Source organism: Silurus aristotelis, assembly GCF_946808225.1.
Source record: "Silurus aristotelis genome assembly, chromosome: 16".
Classification (NCBI taxonomy): Eukaryota; Metazoa; Chordata; class Actinopteri; order Siluriformes; family Siluridae; genus Silurus; species Silurus aristotelis.
This window is the reverse complement of record NC_139589.1, coordinates 16,863,578-16,883,763: the sequence shown is the minus strand read 5'-3', so window position 1 is coordinate 16,883,763 and position 20,186 is coordinate 16,863,578. Positions and strand designations below refer to the sequence as shown.

Sequence of the window (20,186 nt, the reverse complement as noted above, 5' to 3'; positions counted from 1 at the left end):
TGGTAAAAAAAATCAATCATAAAGCTGTCACAAAGCTCAGGCATAAATGAGCAAATGCATGTCCTGTAACACCAACAATAGAGTTTTTAATAACTACAATTCTTTTGAAAAGAAGACACACATGTCAGACTATAGCATAGGGAAAAATGATATGACTAATTTGCAATTCAAATAATTTTCAACCTAATTGCAAAGAATTTAACCTATAAGGTTTTACTGTTTGGCCAGATCAAGCAGATTTATTAATTTAATTGGTGATGAAACTCTGTCTCACCACAGTGGACTTTAAGATGTTTCAGCAATAATAACGAAAATGTATCTTTTCTTCTATATGTAGCATTGGAGCCAGGTGAATTAATGTTCTTTTTAAGACTGCACATAGTTACCTTCCCTCAATTGATATTCATGTATTTCGGTTTATAAATTTATATAAATTAGCTTCAGTGCACTGCTATATTTCTTGTTCTGTTAATGTTATTACTACAAGCCTGTGCGCATGATGGACCATTTTTACTGACAAATTAAGGTTTTTAAAGCAAAATGATCTGTATGCCATATTACTCTCTGCATGAATAAGATTTTTCTGAACCAACTATAAAAAAAAATTTTGAAAATATCTACAGACTTCAGGTTGCCCAAAAGTTTTTTTTCCCCCTGGGGTCATCCTTAGGGGAGTGCTAAATGTTAGCTCATATAAAAAATGTATTCTAGTTTTCCAGTCACGTTCTAAATATCTCGGTAAAGCTGATTTCAAGCCCCATATCATAATTTTTTATAAAATTCTATTGTTTTGTCATGTCCTACAGTTGTCGTGATTTGCAAGCAAATTCTATTAGTCTATAATGTATTAGCATTGGTATATTAGTACATCATATAGTGACCATGGGAACAAGCAATGTTGTCTAGCCATGACTAGCCATAATGTAATAGAAGAGAGTATGTTGGATGTTCATAACATACAACGTGTTAAACATGTTTAACAGCTATGGCAGTAGCAAATTGTCAGATACAGAGCCACACAGGAATCTAAGGCTATACTCAGACAACTGCCATATGCTAAGCCACTGCCAAAAGGTGTGCTTTGCTGAGAGAAGCTAGCTATTAATGGTATGAAACCAAGCAAAATAAAGAGTAATTATGAAACACCCAGAAACAGATAGCATTAAGTCTAGAATAATTACTGAAGATTTGTATTTATTTTAAAATTATTACAATCTACATCATTCAACAACCTAAAAAAAAATAACACTAGAAGCAGCACAATGTTTTTGCACAGTGAACAGTTGCAGCTTCATTAGTTTAATTTTATCCACCAAAAAAATCAGTCCCCACGGTCTCCTCATCTTTCCTTGGATATTACAGCCATATTATGATGAATTAATTAGTAGTAATTAATAGTTCACATATTTAATCTTGCCCTCAATTACATCTATTCACAGGCTAAAATATACATGAAAGCTGTTCCTTTCATAAGCTGATTTTCTTTTGTAATTTTGTACATACATTCCACCACACAACCATATCTGTCTGACTAGTGTGCAAGGCCACAGTTATGCCTAATTTTGAATACAGTGATTTAATGATTTTATTGTGAGATTGCAGTATGAGCATATACTCACTCGATTATCTCCCTCTGGAGCCAGTGGGTCTGTCATCCAGGATCCGAAGCGAGACCCAGATGTTTTAATAGTGACAGAATCACTGATGCCGGTCAGCTTTCCGCATGCTGCAAGATGCACACACATAATAACAAATACCAAACCTTTGTAGATGATATATTTAAACAACTGTATTTTTATAATGTAAGCCTAAATTTGCTAAAATACAGAAAGCATATACATTTATGCATATAGTATAAAATATTTTGATGTGGAAAATCTCAACAACAATAGACTTCTCTAAGCAGTGAATTGAGATTCTGAAAAATGTTTAGCACTGCCAGCACAAACATCTGCATAAAAGAGTTATCGGAAGAATACATTACCTGTGACCTCATCACAAAATTTACCATTTGATGTATGCAAAGCATTATATAGATAAGACAAAAGCATGGTGAAGTAAATATTAAACTCTTTGTCGCAATAAACAATGTTTTTTTTTTTTTTTTTTTGTAGAAACAGCATTAAGCAGCATTGAACGAAATAAAATTCATATATCATTATGTTTCGGGTTGTCCGGAAGTCAGTGGCATGGGATCTGTGAATCATGACTCTGGGCCTGTAATGTTTGTAGTTAGTTACAATGAAAATGTTAATATGTATTATAGTATCATCTGTTCGACTGGTCACATTTATTTTAGAATTAAAGGGGTCCCTGGCTACAAAAAACATTTGGGAAAGTTTGATGTAGTCTGATTTTTCTATTTACGTTGGTGGTGTGGGTTAAATCTGTTCAGGAATATACTTGACTATACACTTTCACTTGAGCCTTACATTACATTTCATCTCACAAACGCAACCATTTCCTGGGCAGTGAAATCTTCACACTTTCCCAGAAATCAAAAACTTTTATTTACTCTAATCAAATTACAGTAATGCTCTTTTTATTCGTCTACCTGCAAAACTGAACTACAACAAATTCAGGTCTCAGCTGCTAGTGCAGTAACATACCAGATCTGCTCTAATATTATTTCTGAGCCATAGTGGTGATATTGTTTACTATCTTTACATGTCCTCAAAATAAGCTACTGTTTTATCACTTTCAAAACCTTTCTCTGTTTTGTTTCTGAACATCTTTACGGGCTTCTTCATACTTACATCTTGCATCATCAAGTCCGCAAACAGCAAACTTAATTTGTGTGACTCTGCAGACTTACTAGACTAAAAAAACCACATTTTATATATATTTATATATACATATGTGTGCCTTCCCCAAACTTTTACCACAAAGTTAGAGGTGCATGATTGCCTATAATGTATTTGTATGCAGTAGTTTAACAAAATTGCCAATGTTGTCATAGAAGAACCCAAAGGGCCTACACAGAGCCCTAATCCATTTACATTTACGGCATTTAGCAGACGCCCTTATCCAGAGCGACGTACAAAAGTGTTTTGAGTCTCTAGCAATGAATAAATCTACACTGGTACGAAAGATTACACACTTAATATAAATATAACTCTGGAATTCTACAAAGCAAACTTGTAAAGTGTTAATTTAAGTGTTTCAGGAAGAGTAAGGTCTTCAACCGTCGCTTGAAGATAGCTAGGGACATGCCCTAGCAGCTGTACGGACATCTAGGGGAAGTTCATTCCACCACCTCGATGCCAGAACAGAGAAGAGCCTTAAAGTATAATTACCTCTCATTCTGAGAGAAGGTGGTACCAGTCGAGCAGTGCTGGAGGATCTCAGACAGCGTGGTGTAGTGCGAGATGTGATGAGGTCTCTGGGGTAAGATGGTGCTGGTCCATTTTTGGCCTTGTAGGCAAGCATCAGTGTTTTGAATCTGATACGTGCAGCTACTGTGCCAGTGAAGTGAGTGCAGCAGTGGGGTGGTGTGGGAGAACTTGGGCAGATTGAACACAAGTCGTGCAGCTGCATTTTGGATCATTAGCAGTGGACGAATAGAGTTCAGAGAAAGACCTGCCAGCAGAGAGTTGCAGTAGTCCTGTCTTGAAATGACAAGAGACTGAACAAGCACCTGGGCAGCCTGTGTGTGACAGAAATGGTCGAATCCTTCGGATGATGTAGAGAAGAAATCGACAGGAACGAGCCACATTAAAGTCAAGCGAGAAGAAGGACAGTTCATTGTCCATAGTTATACATAATAATCCCAAATAATCCATAATCCCTGCCCCAGAGAACATTTTGAGATGAACTGGAGCAACAACAGCATTGTACTGTAGGTCTTTTTTGCTTAAATCATTGCGCTACTTCTCTAATAGCTCTTATGGCGGAACCCCCACAGCAAAAATCCTCAATCTAATAAAAAGCTTTCCCAGAAAAGCCTAGGCTGTTATAACAGAGCAAGTCCATATTCAACACTATATTCATACAACAGTATTGTGCAACTGTGATATGGGTTTTATATAATGTTTCAATATTTAAGCAATTATTACCAACTAACACTGCAGACACAACATGGCCAAATATTTGTTTATCATTCCCAAAAATGCCAAGCAACACAGACTTACTGACAACCCATTAAAAGTGATTTCATTCAAGATTATTGCTAATTGGGGTTTTATGTATTTAAAAGTTACATTTCAAATGTGGCATGTGCTTTAACTAAATACAGTATTAAATATCAACACACTTGGAATGCAGCATGCCCAATCTAATTAGTGGACAATATTCTGCAATACGCATGTCCCAATTTGCTCTTATAATTCCCTCCACACTTCTGAGAAGATGTTCCACTAGATTTTGGAGTGTGCTTATGGATATTTGTGTTTATCAGCCACAAGGGTATTATGAAAGGCAGGTACTGATGTGCAGTCAGTTTTCCAATTCATCCCAAAGGTATTCAGTAGGGATGAGATCAGAGCTCTGTAGCAGGCCACTCAAGATCTTCCTCTCCAAAGCATGTAAACCAGATCTTTATAGAGCTCAATTTGTGCACTATGCTGGAACAGGTTTGGGGTTCATGTAAATGCAAAATGTTATTATAGCGCATCTGAAGACGTCCTGTACAATTGAGTGCCTCCAGCTTTGTGGAAACAGTTTGGAAAAGAACCACATATAGCAGGAAAGGTCAGGTGACCCAATACTTTTGGAAATTCAGTGTGTGTGTGTTTCATATATTATATATATATATATATATATATATATATATATATATATATATATATATATATATATATATATATATATATATACAGTGAGGAAAATAAGTATTTGAACACACTGCTATTTTGCAAGTTCTCCCACTTAGAAATCATGTAAGGGTCTGAAATTGTCATCGTAGGTGCATGTCCACTGTGAGAGACATAATCTAAAAAAAAAAATCCAGAAATCACAATGTATGATTTTTTAACTATTTATTTGTATGATACAGCTGCAAATAAGTATTTGAACACCTGAGAAAGTCAATGTTAATATTTGGTACAGTAGCCTTTGTTTGCAATTACAGAGGTTAAATGTTTCCTGTAGTTTTTCACCAGGTTTGCACACACTGCAGGAGGGATTTTAGCCCACTCCTCCACACAGATCTTCTCTAGATCAGTCAGGTTTCTGGCCTGTCTCTGAGAAACACGGAGTTTGAGCTCCCTCCAAAGATTCTCTATTGGGTTTAGGTCTGGAGACTGGCTAGGCCACGCCAGAACCTTGATATGCTTCTTACAGAGCCACTCCTTGGTTATCCTGGCTGTGTGCGTCGGGTCATTGTCATGTTGGAAGACCCAGCCTCGACCCATCTTCAATGCTCTAACTGAGGGAAGGAGTTTGTTCCCCAAAATCTCGCAATACATGGCCCCGGTCATCCTCTTCTTAATACAGTGCAGTCGCCCTGTCCCATGTGCAGAAAAACACCCCCAAAGCATGATGCTACTACCCCCATGCTTCACAGTAGGGATGGTGTTCTTGGGATGGTACTCATCATTCTTCTTCCTCCAAACACGTTTAGTGGAATTATGACCCAAAAGTTCTATTTTGGTCTCATATGACCACATGACTTTCTCCCATGACTCATCTGGATCATCCAAATGGTCATTGGCAAACTTAAGACATGCCTGGACATGTGCTGGTTTAAGCAGGGGAACCTTCCGTGCCATGCATGATTTCAAACCATGACGTCTTAGTGTATTACCAACAGTAACCTTGGAAACGGTGGTCCCAGCTCTTTTCAGGTCATTGACCAGCTCCTCCCGTGTAGTTCTGGGCTGATTTGCATGGAGCCCCAGTCCGAGGGAGATTGACAGTCATGTTTAGCTTCTTCCATTTTCTAATGATTGCTCCAACAGTGGACCTTTTTTCAACAAGCTGCTTGGCAATTTCCCCGTAGCCCTTTCCAGCCTTGTGGAGGTGTACAATTTTGTCTCTAGTGTCTTTGGACAGCTCTTTGGTCTTGGCCATGTTAGTAGTTGGATTCTTACTGATTGTATGGGGTGGACAGGTGTCTTTATGCAGCTAACGACCTCAAACAGGTGCATCTAATTTAGAATAATAAATGTAGTGGAGGTGAACATTTTAAAGGCAGACTAACAGGTCTTTGAGGGTCAGAATTCTAGCTGATAGACAGGTGTTCAAATACTTATTTGCAGCTGTATCATACAAATAAATAGTTTAAAAATCATACATTTTGATTTCTGGATTTTTTTTTTAGATTATGTCTCTCACAGTGGACATGCACCTACGATGACAATTTCAGACCCTTCCATGATTTCTAAGTGGGAGAACTTGCAAAATAGCAGTGTGTTCAAATACTTATTTTCCTCTCTGTATATATATATATACTGTATATAAGTGTATTGCTTAAAAAAATTTTAACTGCTCAAATGTTGATAATAAACTGTGTAAATACTGTAAATAAACAACACACAATTTAATGTTTTGCATCTCTTCCCTCTAACTGTACCGAAATTTACTTCTGCTTACAAAGCTTTTCTGGTGACTTGTGGTGACCCAACACCAAGTGTGTGTTTAAGAGACCAGTGCCAGTCTGAATTAGAACAATCTAAAGGCTATGGTTGAACATTTCATTGACAATGCACTGAAAACATTTGCCATTTCTGGCTCTTTAACAACTTTAGACCACAGAAGAATAGAACCAGCCATTTGTTTGAACAAAAAACAGATTATATGTACATACCCAGTTTCTGCATACAGGCATGTAGTCTTTTCTCCAAGCTGGTGACATGCAAGTGCAGTTCATCATAGTCATAAGCTCCCATCTCCTGCTGAAGCAATGCCAGATTGGCAGTCACGTTCTGCACTTCTTGCTTGAACTGCAGAACAAGCTTTGCATCCGCCTTGTACTCTTCCAACACAGGAATCATTGGCTTCAGTTCTGCCATTTTCTCCTTCATGGCCTAAAAAAATCCCATAAATCATTTTTAAACCTGTATACATAGGCTTTGGTGCCTAGCCCAAGCCGAAAATGGTGAAAAGCTGTCAGCTCAAGTTTAGTGTATAGGTTTTTGGAGATTATAAATTATTGAATTATATGAGTTATAGATTTTAAGTGATGGTTGCACCAACACATTTAAATGCTAGATTATTTTAATAACAGTTTAAAATTAATATTTGGAACAAAGAAATTCTAAATGCAAACCTAGTGCAGTATTTCAAAAGAGCAAACTAAATAGTCATAAAAAAAAAATGCTTTAAAGAGAAATTCTGTAGTTTAAATGAGCAAAAACTTGGGTCCAGTACTGATACTGCTGTAGTATCTTTGAAAAATCACCACCTGAGAAGTCCTTATTAGAGGTACATGGGGATTCTATATTTAACTCTATGATTAAATTAATCCTGGCCAGACTTGTAAGAAATATAGCCTGAAAACTTATCTTAGCCATAAAAAGAAGACATAATTGTGTGTTTTCTAAAAAAAGAATAGAATAGGAGGTGATATGTGTAGAATGTAAGTTTCCAGCCTGTGTCAGAGAAAGTAGCCTCCGAAATAAACAGGGCTCAGCGTAGGAAGCCTGTTTGCCTCTGGTTAAAACTGTGAAACATCACACTGACAAGGGATTCTGTTTTTTCCTCTCACACAATGTCCTTCTGTTCAAATTTTAATTAAATACTGTTTTTTACATCATGCCTTTAAAAAAATTATAAATAAAAATTAACAAGTTCATTTTAATGGCACTAATTCTATTAACATGAGATTAATGCAGCACACATTTCTGTTTGACAATTTTTCTAAAAAATAAAATAAATAAATATAAGAGGCAAAATTAAAATGCAACACACATTTACACAAAAAAATCTTTTTTAAATCTTTTTTTTTTTTTTCAATTTTTGTTTTACTGATGCATCAAGTCAATTCGTCAATTCCGTTTGGTGTCCTGATGATTTATATAATTTAAAAACCCATATTTACTTTAAAACATTTACAAGGTTATTTTGTCTTCATGCTCTATGTTGAGTCTGGTTTTACTAATAATAAACATAAATTTGCATAAAGCATCAATATTTGTTCATGCCCATGTTGATTAGAGTATTAAAGACTTGAAATGTATTAATTTTAGGTATATAAATTAATATATACTTGTGTGTGTGTGTGTGTACCTTTTGGAATTCATGGTTTTCTGCATAAATTTGTCATAAAATGTGAGCTGTGAAATATAATGTGACTAAACAATAACACAAAAAATCTGCTATCTGGATTGAGGTTTTAGCATACGGAGTCTCATTAAGAAAATGAGTTAGGAGGTGTGGACTAGAGCTACTTTGCCTATTAAAAAACACTCAAACTTTTTGAATTGGCTCCACACAAGAAGAATATGCTTATGTGAGCCATGCCTTGCCAAAAAGAGCTTTCAGAGGATCTACAATCAAGAATTGATGCTTTACAAAAAGCTGGAAAGGTTAACAAAGTGTTTTCAAATACTTTAGAAAATCACCAGTCTACAGTTTGGCAAACAATCTTCAAATAGAGACACTTTTAGACTGTGACTACTTTACCAATAAGTGGGCGCTCAGTCAAAATGACCCCAAGAGCCCAACGGAGATTTATTAATGAGGTAAAAAAAAAAAAATTAAAACCCAGAGTGACAGCTGAAGATTTAAAAGCATAATTGGTACTGGCTAATATGTGTGTTCATGAGTCTACAGTATGTAAAATATTGCGGACACAGCGTGTCTATGGCAGGACAACTTGAAGGAAGCCGCTGCTTTCATTGCTGCACGTCTGAAGTTTGTGAAAGAGCACACTGACACTCCACAGCATTATTGGCACAATGTTTTATAGACTGATGAACCTAAGATTGAACTATTTTGAAAAAACACGCAGCACTAAATCTAGCATTAAAAAGGCACTGCATATCATCATGAAAACATCATCCCAACTCTAAAGTATGGTGGAGGAAGCATCGTGATTTGGGCCTGTTTTGCTGTAGAAGTTGGTTGATGCAACAGGACAAAAAAAACATTATTAATCATTTGCAGTGGCCAAGTCAGAGCCCAGACCTCAACCCTATAGAGATGCTTTAGAATGACTTGAAGAGAGTCATACACACGAGATGTCAAAAGAATATGATGGATATAAAGCATTTTTGCCAGGACAAATGGGCTAAAATTCCTCCTGAACGATGTACAGGTTTGTACCACAGCTACAGTAAGCACCATTTTGGATATTAAACGAGTTTATTAAATAAAGACATGAAAGAACAGTATTCTATTTGTGTTATTATTTAGGCACATTATATTTTAATACTCTTGACTTGGATGAAAATCAGATCATATTTTATGACAAATTTATTAAGAAAACCATGCAAATCCAAAAGGTTTTATATATATATATATATATATATATATATATATATATATATATATATATATAGTGAGGAAAATAAGTATTTAAACACCCTGCTATTTTGCAAGTTCTCCCACTTAGAAATCATGGAGGGGTCTGAAATTGTCATCGTAGGTGCATGTCCACTGTGAGAGACATAATCTAAAAAGAAAATTTCAGAAATCACAATATATGATTTTTAAACTATTTATTTGTATGATACAGCTGCAAATAAGTATTTTAACACCTGTCTATCAGCTAGAATTCTGACCCTCAAAGACCTGTTAGTCTGCCTTTAAAATGTCCACCTCCACTACACTTATTATCCTAAATTAGATGCACCTGTTTGAGGTCGTTAGCTGCATAAAGACACCTGTCCACCCCATACAATCAGTAAGAATCCAACTACTAACATGGCCAAGACCAAAGAGCTGTCCAAAGACACTAGAGACAAAATTGTACACCTCCACAAGGCTGGAAAGGGCTACGGGGAAATTGCCAAGCAGCTTGGTGAAAAAAGGTCCACTGTTGGAGCAATCATTAGAAAATGGAAGAAGCTAAACATGACTGTCAATCTCCCTCAGACTGGGGCTCCATGCAAGATCTCACCTCGTGGGGTCTCAATGATCCTAAGGAAGGTGAGAAATCAGCCCAGGACTACACAGAAGGAGCTGGTCAATGACCTGAAAAGACCTGGAACCACCGTTTCCAAGGTTACTGTTGGTAATACACTAAGACGTCATGGTTTAAAATCATGCATGGCACGGAAGGTTCCCCTGCTTAAACCAGCACATGTCCAGGCACGTCTTAAGTTTGCCAATGACCATTTGGATGATCCAGAGGAGTCATGGGAGAAAGTCATGTGGTCAGATGAGACCAAAATAGAACTTTTGGGTCATAATTCCACTAAACGTGTTTGGAGGAAGAAGAATGATGAGTACCATCTCAAGAACACCATCGCTACTGTGAAGCATTGGGGTGGTAGCATCATGCTTTGGGGGTGTTTTTCTGCACATCGGACAGGGCGACTGCACTGTATTAAAGAGAGGATGACCGGGGCCATGTATTGCGAGATTTTGGGGAACAACCTCCTTCCCTTAGTTAGAGCATTGAAGATGGGTCGAGGCTGGGTCTTCCAACATGACAATGACCTGAAGCACACAGCCAGGATAACCAAGGAGTGGCTCTGTAAGAAGCATATCAAGGTTCTGGCGTGGCCTAGCCAGTCTCCAGACCTAAACCCAATAGAGAATCTTTGTAGGGAGCTCAAATTCCGTGTTTCTCAGCGACAGGCCAGAAACCTGACTGATCTAGAGAAGATCTGTGTGGAGGAGTGGGCCAAAATCCCTCCTACAGTGTGTGCAAACCTGGTGAAAAACTACAGGAAATGTTTGACCTCTGTAATTGCAAACAAAGGCTACTGTACCAAATATTAACATTGACTTTCTCAGGTGTTCAAATACTTATTTGCAGCTGTACCATACAAATAAATAGTTAAAAAATCATACATTGTGATTTCTGGATTTTTATTTTTAGATTATGTCTCTCACAGTGGACATGCACCTACGATGACAATTTCAGACCCCTCCATAATTTCTAAGTGGGAGAACTTGCAAAATAGCAGGGTGTTCAAATACTTATTTTCCTCACTGTATATATTGATTGCAGATTGGATACTTTACAAGGTTTTACATGTAGTATTTACCTTGTTCTATCATTGCTGGTATCAGAAAATAGCAGTTATTGTGCACAGAGCAACTAACAGTATGACTTAGTGTCACTGCAAATTTTGTGTTGTAACATGGACAAGCTCAGCTAAGACTGGTGCAATAAGGATCTCTTTTGCTGTTGCAATAGGTATTTCTTAAAAAAAATAATAAATCATTGTAATGCAATTTTTTTTTCTTTTTATAAATAAAATATGTAGGTTATTTTTATGTATTTATGTAATATAACTGATTTACTTTTTAACAGCTATAGACCACAAATGAATAAAACCTAAAATGTTTTTGTTAACAAATAAAAAAAGCAAGAACTTAAGGTTTTGTTCTTATGTTGATGTTTAATTTAGCTATAACTTTGGCTTCTTTACACCATTCCGTGAGTGTTTTTCAAGCATCTTGGTGTGATGATGTGTGTACGTGTTAGAAGAGCAGTTATGAGGCCAGAAACCAAACTGTTGTGGCATCTGAGCAAAAATCAAGTGCTCAAAACACACAATTTTGGAAAGCACTTTATTGATCACCATGCATTCCAACAGCAAAAGCTTGACATGCTCAATTCGACATGTTACACAGAACATTGTTTGCAGCCATCTTTCGTTACCTCTAAATATTATTGCAATAAGCATATGTTATAAAAACAAAAGCAAATGAAAATCCAGGTGAGCCACTAGAATTGTAATTATGGTCATATATAGCAATTTCACTACAAATAAACTAAAACATTAATAAGGATTTAAGTAAATTACACAAATAAAACGCAGTAAAGAGGCACATGCAAAGAGAAATCTGATTAGTTGATTGGTAATGATAGGGAGGGGCTTGTCTTGAGTTATTAGTGTGAAATGGAATACAAGAACTGTGACAAACGGTGTGATTCGTGCCCAATCGTGGGTTAGACCTGCCTCTTCTGGCCTCAGGCTCTCCTATAATGTCTTTATAGTTAGCCCTGCAAGCAAGAAACAACAAACTGAGCATAGGACACTAACTCTCTAACCTAACTAATACACAGTCTCATGCACACAAAGGTACACAGGCATTCACTTGTGCATGCAACACATGCATATCAAACTTAGGTTAAATGCTTATGGTTATAGCAATTTGTGCAGGTAAGTATGCATGCAGTGCTCTGTTTTTGGTTTTTTTTTTCGTTTTTTTTATTTTTTATTTCTATATGGTGATGTTTTGAGAGCAATGTAAGTTAAAAGCCATATGTGCAACCAACATCTGACACGTTTACAAAACAAATGCGAGTGGAATTCTGTTGTTCTGGTGGACTAATAGCTGTTTTTTTTAATAATATCAGCAATGTTGATGTTTAATTGTCACTGAGATGTTTGTGGATTTATTTTAATAGCAATACTGCTGAAAAAATATATACTTTTTAAACATGACAATGCTTAGGCAGTTAAAACAAGATCAAAGATCAAAGATCATTAAAACAAGAGCATTTGGAAAAAAATACCTTATTTTTTTCTCTGATGCTACTTGTGTATTTTTTACTTTTATGCATTCATTTACTTATGTATTTTACTTATGTATATGAATAATTTTTTTTTTGGAGCAAGAGAAGTATCAAAGGGAGGACTTTTGGAACTTTCCATTTAGCACAAATACTGTATATAAGGCTTTGTGTAATTATTTTTGGTCTGCAGACGAATCTATTAAATATATAATTAAAATAATTTCCCTAATTGGCTGTTTTGTTAGGCAGTTTGCATGCTGAATTATAGTTTTATGTGGTGTTGCTCAAGTAAAGTAGAGCCCTGTCAATGCCTATAGTAGGCCTCTAAAGGCCAAGTCACATCATTTTTCTAATAAAGCTATTTCGAAGAATCCAAGTGTTTCAGTTCACACTGCCTCTGTTAGAGCTTTTTTTCCCCCCCAATATCTATACAAATGTGAAAGACAAATAACTTGTAACTACAAAGCAAGTGTACTCTAGCAAGTGTGCAAAGTGTGTACTCTAATATTTCTTATGCATAACCAAAAAATTGCATGTTTTCTATTCACTGTCCCCGTGTTTTTTTTTGTTGAAATTATGCTGAAAAATCATACACGTTTCTGTGTCTTGATGCTCCTTGTGTTTTGTCCATGTGTGCCTTTGTATTTACAATTTAAGAAAATACAATTCACTAATTCAATTTTAAATTTAGTTTCTTTGAATGTGTGTGTTGGTGTGTTTGTGTGTGTGTGTGTGTGTGTGTGTGTGTGTGTGTGTGTGTGTGTGTGTGTGTGTGTGTGTGTGTGTGTGTGTTGTGCCATACCTTGTATTGCTTGGCGAGGTTTTGTTTGTGAGTTTCCTCCACTTGTCGGAATCTTGTTTCCAAGCCTCTGAGCTGATCCTCCATTCTGACCACGTACTGTAAATCCTTTTGTGTCCGCTGGTCGAGCACCTGGATCGACTTTGTCATGTTCTGCACCTACATAACCAAGAAAACACACGCACATAGAACACTGTCAGAGAATAATATATTTATATTATAGTTTTATATATATAATACACACACACACACACACACACACACACACACACACACACACACACACACACACACACACACACACACACACAGGTGCATCTCAATGAATTAGAATATCATTAAAAAGTTGATTTATTTTAGTAATTCAATACAAAAAGAGAAACTCGTATATTATATAGATTCATCAGACACAGACTGCTATATGTTAAGTGTTTATTTCTTTACATTTTTATCATTATGGCTTACAGCAAATGAAAACCCAAAATTCACTATCTCAGAAAAATTTGAATATCGTAAAAAAGTTTAATATTGGAGACTTGTGCCACACTCTAATCAGCTAATTAACTCAAAACCCCCGCAAAGGTTTTCAGAGCCTTTAAATGGTGTTATATGAAGTCTGGTTCAGGCTACACAATCATGGTGGAAGACTGCTGACTTGATAGTTGTCCAGAAGATGTTCATTGACACCCTGAACATGGAGCGTAAGACACAAAAGGTCGTCACAACTTTTTAAATGACATTCTAATTTATTGAGGTGCACCTATATATTGTAATATAGTTTATAGTTCATATTTAATTTATCAGCATTGATTATAATAATGTAATTTAGTTAAAATTGAGAAATGATGCATGTGAATAAAAAAAAAATTAATTGCTTTGTATTTTATGGATATATCAATGTACCTTAAACATGACTATCATCAAAATGTACTCTACTGTACATCTGTTCAGCTTTTACCAAAATAGAAATATGCACTCTCTCTATCTATGGTTGCATTATAAACTGTTTTTATGAGTGAGAGATGATGCAATTATATGGGATCTCATCAGGTCATGAATTGTGTGTTTGTGCATTAGTGCTATGAGCTCACACACTATTGGGTGCCATAAAAGTGTCTTGTTTCTCCCATAGGCCATAGTTATCTAGGAAAGGTTTTTAAAACATTATTTGTGGAAGTGGAGCTGGAGGTAGCAGAGCTGAAGATGTTAAGATTTTCGTTGGGAGTGATGAGGATGGACAGGATTAGAAACGGTTTTATTAGAGGGACAGTGCATGTAGGGCGTTTTGGAGACAAAGTGAGGGAGGCGAGACTGAGATGGTTTGGACATGTGCAGAGGAGGGACATGGGGTATATCGGTAGAGGAATGCTGAGGATGGAGCCGCCAGGAAGAAGGAAAAGAGGAAGACCAGGAGGAGGTTTATGGATGTGGTGAGGGAAGACATGCAGGTAGTTGGGTTGAAAGAGGCAGATCTAGAGGACAGGGGGGTATGGAGATGGATTTGTGCCTGTAACATCACTACAAGAAGTCAAGGCCCTTGGCAGAGAAAGCTGCTGCAGTGCGGAGGAAGGAATGACAGCTACCTTCTCCAGGAGCTGTCGAAGTTGCTTGGTGCGAGCATCTCTTGAGCACATGGTATGCTGGGGAGCCACAATGGTGCACACACATCTTCCCTCAGTGTCCTGAGCTGAGCTATAGACCTGCCATGTTTCATCCAGGTTAGAAGGCAAAACCTAAAAGGTGGTTGTGATGTGAACGAGAGATAGAGTTAATAAGGTTTCCAAATTGGACAATCATTACCCACTCCCTCCATACAGAACCTTTTCAGCCTTTTTAGAAGTTTCTCAAAGCCTAAAAGACTACAACAGCTCAATGCATCAGTTCTGGGTTACATTAATATATTTTTAGACAGACTTAGCATGCATCCCTAACATTAAAATTAAATAAAGAAATGCTGAGTATGTCATTTTGAGCATTTCTCAAGAGCAGCAAAATAACTGCAGGCTTTTTCCCTTATCACCACTGTTGAAGTTCGTTGCAGAGGTTATAGTTCCCGCTTTGAAGTATTAACTTTCTCATTATGACACTATCAATGTTTAATGCACATAAACTTCAGTATAGTTTGAATGGTTAAAATGATGAAAGGAATAATGATTAAATAAATGCCTCATGGCTGTGACAATACTACAAACCACAGTTTCATAAGTTACACCTTTACCTCCAATCTCTATGACAGTCCTGTTGGTTTTATGCTTTTGAACAGCATGAAAATTGTGTCATGTATTACAGTTTGCGGAAAAGTTTGGGCACTTAATTATTATTTGGTTTTCTTTTCATTTGAATTATATCAAACATATATCAATTACATTCACTGTGGGATGCCCAGGAATTTATTAAACAATTAACTGCATTGGTTGTGTTTCTTTTTTTCACTTTAAAGATCAGCCAAGGGTGCACAATCCTTTGCATACAATTATATATAAATCTATATATAATGTTCCTGTTTAATTTTAGTGAAACTATTATACAGTAATCCCCCATTTATCACAGTGGTTATGTTCCAAAACCTCAGTAAAGCGGGGGATTACTGTACTGTTCTTGAATCGTTTGCCAGGAGTTTTTTGTTTGTGTCAGCATATAAACCTTTTCATTTTCCATCTTCTTAAAATACCATTTTCATATTTTGTATTTTACTCTTTTGGTGTCCTGCATTCTCTTTTTTCTGTAGTGATTTTTTTTTCCCATTTTTAAAAAACAGCAAGTGGAGGCCATTAATGGTGGAATCTTCACACTTCACACTAAGGTACATAATATATCTAATATGGCAAGCATCCACCTTCTTCAGTACATGAAATGTGGAATGTTTTGTCATTCTCTAGTAAGAATTTTTTGTACAAAGTGTAAGTTAGTTTGTGCTCTGACTAAGAAAATACTAGAATTAGAGTAGTGCATCCGGATTCTGGAGAGGGTTAGTGAGAGTGAGAGCAGTACAGTTTCTGCACGGGAAAGCCTGGATGCTTTAATTAGATTTAGAAATCCCCTGACTTCGGCATTAAAGCCCTTAAAGCGGGGCAAGTGGATGACAACTTAGATATGGCTCACAGGAGCACCACTCCTCTCTGCTTTTCAAATCAGGCTTTGCATTTTCTCAGTGAAGTGAACACGCTGTGAAACTTGAAAGAGCTCTGTTTATAGAAAAACTCTATTCTAAAGCACATGATATCAAGGCAAGCATAGGATTTCTAAGATATATTTTCATTAAGGAGCTACTGATACAAGTCTGAATGTCTTTGCTACTGAATGTCTTTGACATTTAGAGGTTACTAAAAGTAACATTGTAGAGGTATGTAAATTAGCTAAGGCAATGTCTGATGCTGACGTATGCTCTGCTCCAACCAAAGGGTCATTGCAATGTAGTTTAAAGCAGGTTATGGTCACTGAACTGCTGGATGTCTAGTAGGCATCAATCAGAATGTAATAGGGCCCACTCATAATGGTGGACACACCTTTAATTTAATACTAACATTTGGATAATATATCGAAAATAAACTTATAGTTCCACAGTCTGAAGTTACTCCTACTACCTTCATCAATATCTTGTCAATGACTGGATCACAACCTGAGCTCACAGTTCTGAGCTTACAATTCAATTTGGCCAACCCCCCTTAATCTCCAAGATTTTAGAAAAGGTTGTAGCACAGCAGTTATGCTCACATCTACGTAGGAATAACACTTTTGCAATGTCTCAGTCAGGATTTAGGCCTCATCATAGCACAGAGATGGCACTAATTAAGGTGGTAAATTACCTGTTATTGGCCTCTGATCAGGGTTTTGTCTCTTTACATGTTTTGCTCGAACTAAGTGCAGCTTTTGACACCATTGATCATACTATCCTGCTTGCTAGACCAGAGAACGTTGTTGGAATAAAGGGAACAGGTCTCTCCTGGCTTAGGTCTTATTTGACTTTCGCTATCAGTTTGTTAATGTAAATGGTGAGTTCTCCACACTCTCTGAGGTAAAGTTTGGTGTTCCGCAAGGATCTGTCTTAGGCCCACTGTTTAGGCCCACTGCCATGCTGCCTCTGGGTGAAATTATACATAGACCTTGCATTTGCTTCCATTGCTATGCTGATGATACACAGCTGTATATTTCTGCAAAGCCAAATGAGTGAGATCAGCTTCAAAATGTTGAGTGTGTAAAGGATATTAGACAGTGGATGCTTGATAACTTTCTTCTGGATAGTGTTCTCTTTAAATGAGGCCACTCTGTGCAGCTGAGGATAGTTCTTTATCAATGCCCTGGGATTCCATTAAATTACGTACGAAATTATGTATTAGTTAGAACAGGCGCTTTAAGGATGGATTTGGACTGTAGTTAATGTGAACAATCTGCTACACTGACTCAGTTTTACAGTGTGCTTCTGATCACCATCACTGCACCCCGCAACATTGTTTATCTGTAATAAATGGACATTCGGTGCAACCCAGATGAGGATGGGTTCCGTCTTGAGTTTGGTTCCTCTCAAGGTTTCTTCCTTATCTCAGGTAGTTTTTTCTTGCTGCAGTTGCCACTAGCTTGCTCATCAGGGACAAACTTACACTTAAAAATGAATAAGAATGTTCTTTAAATCACCACATTATCTGTGTAAAGCTGCTTTGAGACATTGTTCATTGTTAAAAACACTATAAATAAAAATGAATTGAATTGAAGTAGTAAATGACCTGCTACTGGCCTCTGATCAGGGCTATGTCTCTAGCTTGTGTTGCTGGACCTTAGTGTAGCTTTCGACACAATTAATCCTAGTATTATCCTTGATAGATTTAAAATGTTGTTGGAATTAATGGATCAGCTCACTCCTGGCTCAAGTCATATCGGACTGATCAATATTAGTTCGTAGAGGTAAATAGTAAGTTCCTTACACTTACTGTGTTAAAGTTTGGTGTTCAGAAAGGATCTGCCTTAGGCCCTCTGCTTTTTACTTTATATAGGCTACCTCTGGGCTAATTCATCATAAACATGGTATTAGCTTCAATTATTATGCCAGGTGTTAGACATCAGGTTAATAATGTTAAAAATTGTGTAAAGGGTATAAGACAATGCATGCTTGTTAACTTTCTTCCACTATATCTAAAGGCTAAAGTCATCAGGCATACTTTTTCTAGGACCCCATGTGCAGCTTATTTCACCTTATGTGCAGCAGTGAAAGACCTTAATGTAATTATTGAGTCTAGTCTTTCCTTCGAAGCTCATGTACTGTAGATAATATTACTGAGAAAGCCTTCCTACATATCAGGATACAGGATGGACTATTGTAATGCCTTAAATGTCTGGTTGTTTTAAAAAGTGCATAAACAAGATCCAGTTCAGAATGCAGCATCAAGAACTTCCACACAATTCCTTGTCTTATCTGTGTAAAGCTGCTTTAAGACAATGTCCATTGTTAAAAGTCTTAAACAAATAAAAATGAATTGAATTGCATTGCATTGCATTAAATTATCCAAATTAGCTCCCAGTCAAATGTTGCATTGATTATAAAATATTACTATTGACTTATAAAACACTGAATGGTCTTGCACAGTAGTACCTGAGCAGGCTTCTGGTCCTTTATGATCAGCCATGCTTATTTTGATTCGAAGCTGCAGGCTGATTGTTGGTACAGTAACTCAAGTAATAAGGACTACAACAGCTGGCAGAGTTTTCTCTTTCAAAGCCCCACTATTATAGAGCAGCCTTTTAATTAGTGTTCAAAACTCAAATGCAGTCTCACTGTTTAGGTCTAGGTTGAAAACATTTGTATAATTAAGCTTTTTTAATAGGTTTTTCTTAAGGAGCAGATCTGGAGATTCTCTGGCTCTCTGTTGTAGGTTTGCTGTTATAGCTAGGGTTTTGCCAAAGTCCCTACCTGCACTTTAATAACACTGCAGTGCACAGTCTTTAACTGCACAGTCTTTTACAGTCCCTAACATCTGAGGATGGTTCCACATAAACAGTCTAAAGATCCATAAAGTTACTGGGCAGGGTTAAACTCAAGAACCATGAGGATGGATTTGAAAATGTTAGTAATATATACAGGCTGCTACAATGGCTTAGAGCTGCAATTGCCAGTGGTTTTGACATATGAGGTCACCCAGATGAGAATGGGTTTACTTTTGAGTCTAGTTCCTCTCATGGTTTCTTCCTCATACCATCTCTGTCAGGCACGTCCGGGTTCGCGGCATGTACTTCTGGGTCGGCAGCCATTTTGTCTTTTTTATCCATGCCGACAGGTATTTAAGGACAACAATGACATTAACTCATTGTCGCTCCGCTCTCTAGCCCCGCTGAGGAAGCCGCTCCGATCTCTAGCCCCACAGATGGCGTCGCTCCGCTTCAGACTGCTGCGGAAAGCGTAGCACTGCCTCAGACCTCCACAAAGGGTGTTGCTCCACTCCCTAGCCTTGCAGAGGGCGTTGCTCTGCCACTGGTCCCCACAGAGGGCATTGCTCCGCCTCAGACATCCGCAGAGGGCGTCGCTTCACTCTCTAGCCTCGCAGTGGAGTTTGCTCCACCACTGGTCACCATAGAGGGTGTCGCTCCGCCACTGGTCCCTGCAGAGGGCATTGCTCCGCTTCAGACATCCACAGAGGGCGTCGCTTCACTCTCTAGCCTCGCAGTGGAGGTTGCTCCACCACTGGTCCCCACAGAGGGCTTTGCTCCACCACTGGTCCCCTAAGAGGGCGTCGCTCCGCCACTGGTCCATGCAGAGTGAATCACTCTGTGTCATCTGCAGAGTCTTACCAAGGGCTCTGCTTTCTTGTCCTTTTGAGATCA

The 20,186-nt window shown here is 37.5% G+C and overlaps 1 protein-coding gene across 3 annotated transcripts in view; it reads right to left on the bottom strand.

Moving 5' to 3' along the window:
* Nucleotides 1–20,186, bottom strand: part of olfm1b (olfactomedin 1b) — a 43,046-nt gene that overhangs the window by 6,551 nt on the left and 16,309 nt on the right. For 2 of the 3 annotated variants that reach the window (XM_083565180.1, XM_083565179.1), the window contains exons 2-5: nucleotides 14,960–15,109; nucleotides 13,380–13,535; nucleotides 6,746–6,965; nucleotides 1,620–1,726 (exon numbers count right to left, since the gene is read on the bottom strand). In XM_083565180.1, the coding sequence (XP_083421306.1) occupies nucleotides 1,620–1,726; nucleotides 6,746–6,965; nucleotides 13,380–13,535; nucleotides 14,960–15,109 (633 nt within the window). Of the gene's footprint in view, nucleotides 1–1,619; nucleotides 1,727–6,745; nucleotides 6,966–11,611; nucleotides 12,062–13,379; nucleotides 13,536–14,959; nucleotides 15,110–20,186 lie in introns of those variants that run through there. The other variant, XM_083565181.1, reaches the window with a different exon arrangement.